This window comes from Lolium rigidum, chromosome 4, assembly GCF_022539505.1.
Source record: "Lolium rigidum isolate FL_2022 chromosome 4, APGP_CSIRO_Lrig_0.1, whole genome shotgun sequence".
In the NCBI taxonomy this organism is placed as follows: Eukaryota; Viridiplantae; Streptophyta; class Magnoliopsida; order Poales; family Poaceae; genus Lolium; species Lolium rigidum.
The window spans coordinates 219,579,560-219,585,198 of NC_061511.1; the positions used below are offsets into that span (position 1 = coordinate 219,579,560).

Genomic DNA, 5,639 nt, shown 5'->3' on the forward strand with positions numbered 1-5,639 from the left:
CCTAGGGCCACCGACGATTTTGTGTTGGATGGGGGCTAGCAAGCTGCTGCTGGGTGGGCCGCAAGGAAGAAGCAGGGGAGTAGCTGAGCGTGTTGAATTCATTTAGTAGCCAAGTTTTTTTTAAAAGTTCAAACTATTGAAAAGGGCTACGCTATATATTTTAACACTCCCCTTCACGCTTAGGCTAGATATAAACGAAAAGGCCATATTAAATCAGCAAAAATTAATATGAAATAGAGGGGATATATTTTATTTCATTTGCGATACAATATATATCTGACAAATGTATGTATCACATATATCAGCACCGTGCTGTTGCAGACGGATCAAATTTTAGTAAATTCCTTGGCTCACAAGCCATACGATTAAAGCCAGCCGTTTAGTTGGTCATGCCGGTGGGTGGGTCACGGGTTGTTGAGTCCACACCGCGAGTCGGGGTAGAAGTTGCACACTAATGAAAAGAAGATGAAGAAGGTTAAAAATGTCAGTTAAACTCATGTTTGGGTAAGTAGGTACTCACGCTACTACTAGGAGCTAAAGGACGATGTACTTACGGCAGAGAGGACTGCAGTTTAGGCAATTCGCCATGCAGAGTCCGGCATCGCAAGACTTGCATGAGATAGTGCACCCCGGCTTGCCACCTAAGCTGGGACAAGTGTACGTCTGTGCGGCTGCCGGTGACACGGCGGCGCACAGAACCAGCAGCACAGCGGCCGCTCCCATCCACGACGCCCAGGCCATTGCTACTGCTTTCATCCTACCTGTAAACCGAATGGCCGGCTGTGAGCTCTAGCTCGATGAGATTGATGGCTAGCTGCTGCTGGAGTGGACTTTATAGACCGGCGCCAATGGGCTGTGAACCGGATAGCACGAGGGCGGCCATGACTCTCACGTGCACACGTAGCATAGGTTCTACCATGTTTTGAAATTTTGGTCAACCGAAATCACGGAAATTTCGGTTTTCGACTTAGCCAACTGACTAAAATTAATCTATCTCTTAGATTTATTTTTTTAACTTATGTGTGGTACTGAAAGTTCTGAAATATTTAGAACAGAAGAGAAATTATTCCGGTGTCTTCCGAATCACTGAAATTCAGAGAACTTTGATGAAAACTCAAGGAAAGGGGTTTCACGAATTCTACGGCGCGTTCCGTACTATTCGCTCTTGCTTTCTGCATTGCACGCCATGTTTACTCTCCTCCCATGATCTGGGGGTCAATGGGCACTATTCAATCACTCTTTGAGTCTAGTTGGGTTTATATATAGCCTTCCGCCGTCTTTTCTATTGATGTGTGCAAAATCATCGAGATTCATGGAGTTGGAGATAACGACCTACCTATATAATCCTTTTGATGTACCTTCCTAAATTTTCCAATGTACATGTTTCAAAAAAGAAATTCCAACGTTCTGATTGGTTGGTTTTTATTTCCTTTCGTTTATCTATTATCAAAGTTAGTAGCTTATATTACCACGAGAAATACAGATTGGCTCTCGGGTGCCACACATCCGCATACTTGTAAAAATAAACATATATATAAAAAAAGGTTTAAAAGTTCAAACTTTCTTAGAAATTAAAGATGATCAGGGATTGTACTTGTAACAAAATATTTCCTTAGGAAACTACTTTCATTGTATCCTGGGTAAAAAAAAAACTGGAAACGCTCCATGACCAGTTACTATTCACTTTATATTCGTCATAACTTTTTTTTTGCCTGCAGATCATGGGAATCATTTCGTTTCCAAACATTTTTTTAGAGTACAAACTTGTTCATCCTTGATTTCTAGGAAGATTCGATTTTTTTACTTTTTAAAATTACTACAATTTTTTATGTGTATGGGTATGTGTAGCACCCCAGAACCAAAAGTCCGTTTCCATATTACCACACTATATTAACTTAAGGCCTCGAGATTTGTATCCTCACGTTGCAAACTGATTACTCGTGGAGCGTGTTGGAAGGAAGATTAAATTGTTACTACTACCACCATTCCAAAATGTAAGTTTTCTTTTAGAAAGTTAGCTAAAAAGTTTTATATTTTTGAACGGACTTGTAATACCATTTCTTTATCGAAAAAAACTACTTGACCATGAGACGCACCGACCACAAGTTTAATTTAGTTATCGGTTCATTAGATGTAAATCACAAGATAACGAGGCTGATGGTGATTGTCTGGTCTATATTCAACCAGGAACTATCAAATTTGCAATAAAAATGAGTACATCGATTCGATGTGCTAGGCTGAGCTTCCATTTTGCGAAAAATGTGGAGGGTTCTAATGAGAAAACACTAACCAGGCATGTGTAGCATACAGTTCAGCGCCAACGCAGGGGGAGCCATGGATAGACAAACACGATTAATTACAACATATAGTGTGCACCGTAAAATCCTTATGCTCGTTATTCCGATAGGATGAAGAAAAAGCATCATCACCACCACCATCACTGTCTTTATGCAGTATAATATGTACATGCTGTGTTGCTCTGTCAGAGTGAGCTACATAGCTTCTGGATTTTTATTGTAGCTTCAGGTCGGACTTCAGATGGATGGATGGCAGGAGCTGCCTGTCGCCTACTCGTCAGCCTTGGCCGACTTCCCCTTCTTTGCCTCGTAATCCTTCACGGCGGCCTTGATGGCGTCCTCGGCGAGCATGCTGCAGTGGAGCTTCACTGGTGGCAGGGACAGATGCTTGGCGATCTCTCTGAAAAACGAACAAGACGCTCTGGTCAGCAAAAGCTTCAAAGCCTGCGAGGTCGCGAAGACAAGAGCGTGACATAGAGCAACAGTATCCAACAAATTAAACAGCTAGCTCACTCACGTGTTCTTGATCGCTACCACTTCTTCCATTTGCTTTCCCTTCACCCACTCGGTGGCTGCGAGCGACAAGATTGATCAGACAAGATCATAGAGACAAAGCTAATTTACTAAGATTCAGCATATGTTTCTCGCAAAAAAAAAAAAAAGATTCAGCATATGTAAAGCAGGCGAGCCAATTTTAGGAGTTAATAACGTGCATATTATCCACCAAAGAGAAATAGCAAATGGTACAGTAGGACAAAACCATCAGGATCCTTAATGCATTCAGTAGCATATAAATTTGCTTGTCAACATCTGAATTCATACTCGATTTCATGCAAAACCATACAGATAGCTGGGATTTATGAGAAGTTGTATGTGAACAATTATCCCGATGATGACTAACATCGTGTGATTCCTTCCTAGAAACTAAAGTTTCAGCAAGAAGTTAAAGGTACATCACAGTTCCCTTGGCTAGACTTGCGTGCATATCAGTTTGACAAGAAAATGAACAGATGAATTAAAATGAAATTTGACTCTTGAAGAGGTGAGCAGTGATCCTATGAGGCGTAAATTTACCCTTGTAAGATAAACATTAGTTGAGAATCTACGGTCACGAAAATGACATCTTCGCTGAGTAAGTCCATTAAACAAAAATTCAGCGAACAGTAAAATCTATCTGATACGGGATATGTTGAGGAGGTTAATTACGATCACAGTCCACAGTATTCCTACCACAATTTACGGATTCAATCGCCACGACGGCTACGATGGAGTAGGGGCGCTGACTCACCGACGGAGGAAGAGGCGATGGCGGAGCCGCAGCCGAAGGTCTTGAAGCATGCGTCGACGATCCTGCCGGATGCCTGGTCGACGCGGATCTGCATCTTCATGACGTCCCCGCAGGCCGGCGCGCCGACGAGGCCCGTGCCGACGTCCGCGTCCTCCTTGTCGAACGCCCCGACGTTGCGCGGGTTGCTGTAGTGGTCCACCACCCGCTCGTGGTACCCCCGCCTCGCCGCTACAGCGGGCGCCGCCGCGGAGGAGGAGGAGCCTCCGGCGCCGGCGAACGGGCGGGTTGTCGCCGCGCCGATCAGCAGCCTCTTCCCCGCCGCGCGCAGCATGGTGAGAGAGATGAAGTCGGTGGAGGGAGGCGTGTCCGGGTTTTCCTCTTGCTCGTCGTGTCGCGGAGGCAGAGGTTGATGAGAGCAGCTTTGGTAGGAGCGGGTGGGCTTATGTATCATCGTTCCGGCGGGGTACCACGTGGTGGATGGGGATGGTGCCACGCTGTTGTGTGCGTGTAACAATGAGAGGAGAATGGCGGTTCCTCATGGCCTACGACTGTTAGGACACCTGGAGGAAATATGGCCTTTCATGTCAGTGGGACAACAACTCTTGCCCATGTTCTACTTTTGTGTTTATTAAGGTATTACCATGATTTGTAGGTTTTTTTTGGGAGTGATTATTTCTCAATCGATTGAGAACTAACTTCATTTTCAGTCACATGATATCATTAAAGTTCAGTTGCAACTCATGATTAGCATAAATCACATTGCAAATCAAATGATGTGGAAATTGGGTTTACCAATCAGACAACCCCGGTCAATTTTGATTGAAGACAACCGCCACAAGTAGTTCGACAAAGTTTGGAAAAGAGTAAGAAACAGAAAAGAAACGAAGGAATAACCACGAGAAAAGAGAAAGCAACAGAAAAGTACTATTTTTCAGTAATAACCACAAGCAAATCTTTGTCTTCAATGCATTTTAAATTTTCCACATGAATTTATGTTCAAAATTACTCTCTAACCTTAATTGTAAGTACAGATCCTTGGCAGAACTTTCTAGAGCTTCCTACCTTCCATCTCACGCCATCAGGAGCACCATTTAGCTGAACATTGTCTACTAAACTTTCCAACTCGTTCCATTGCCTTAGGGTGTCACCATATATCAATCTCCTAAATATCACGCCCCCATAACCTTCCTTCTTGATCTTATTAAATATTACTATTTTATCAAAAACCAGATGAAAAAGTCTAGGGAACTGATTCTTCAAGGGTATAATATTAACCCATGCATCTTCCCAGAAAAAGGTTTTCTCTCCATTATTCAAAACCCTAACAAAGAAATGCTGGAAGATATGATTAGCGCCCATCAAACTCTTCCAAAATGTGAGCTTCTAGAAACAACAACCGCTTGAGAGAGACCCTGGCTACGCAAATACTTCCTTGAAATTTCCCTTCTGAATTTTCAAGCTTCCAAATCCACTTGCAAAGCACACTCTTATTCATGGTAGTGAGATCAACCACACCTTAAGCCACCATAATCTTTGGGGTAACCATATTGTTTTCTTATCATCTAATTCCTGCCACACCATCCTCTTTCTATAAACATCAACTTTCTTAATAAATTTTTTTGGGTGCCTCCAGGAAGGATAACATGTACAATGCAATGCTACTCAACCAAGCATTAACCAATGTTACCATGTCTCCAATAGATAACATATTGCCCTTCCACCCAGAGAGTTTCTTTGCAAATCTTTCATCTACTGGGTGCCCAAGAGGTAATAATAAAGAAATATTTATTATCACAATCCACGTTCATGATAATGTTTATATACCATGCTTATTGTATTATTCGAAAACATAATACATGTGTGTAATATGAAGACAATGTGTCCCTAGTATGCCTCTATACTAGTTCGTGAAATAAGTGTTGGTTATTGGTTTTCATTGCCATGGACATAGTGTCACTTATTAGCGATGTCATATTATTAAGGAGAATAATATGATGGACTTGACTTAATCAAAGCGTAGAAATTGATCGCGTTACATAGTTTCAATTGAGAAG

At 42.4% G+C, this 5,639-nt stretch overlaps 1 protein-coding gene across 1 annotated transcript; it reads right to left on the reverse strand.

Moving 5' to 3' along the window:
• Positions 1 to 2,567: 2,567 nt before the first annotated feature.
• Positions 2,568 to 4,024, reverse strand: LOC124649515 (iron-sulfur cluster assembly protein 1-like). Its single transcript, XM_047189128.1, has 3 exons — positions 3,586 to 4,024; positions 2,815 to 2,869; positions 2,568 to 2,697 (listed from the first exon to the last, which is right to left on the reverse strand). The coding sequence occupies exons 1-3, from the start codon at positions 3,914 to 3,916 to the stop codon at positions 2,568 to 2,570; spliced, it is 516 nt and encodes a 171-aa protein (XP_047045084.1). The 5' UTR covers positions 3,917 to 4,024.
• Between the last annotated feature and the right edge of the window lie 1,615 nt (positions 4,025 to 5,639).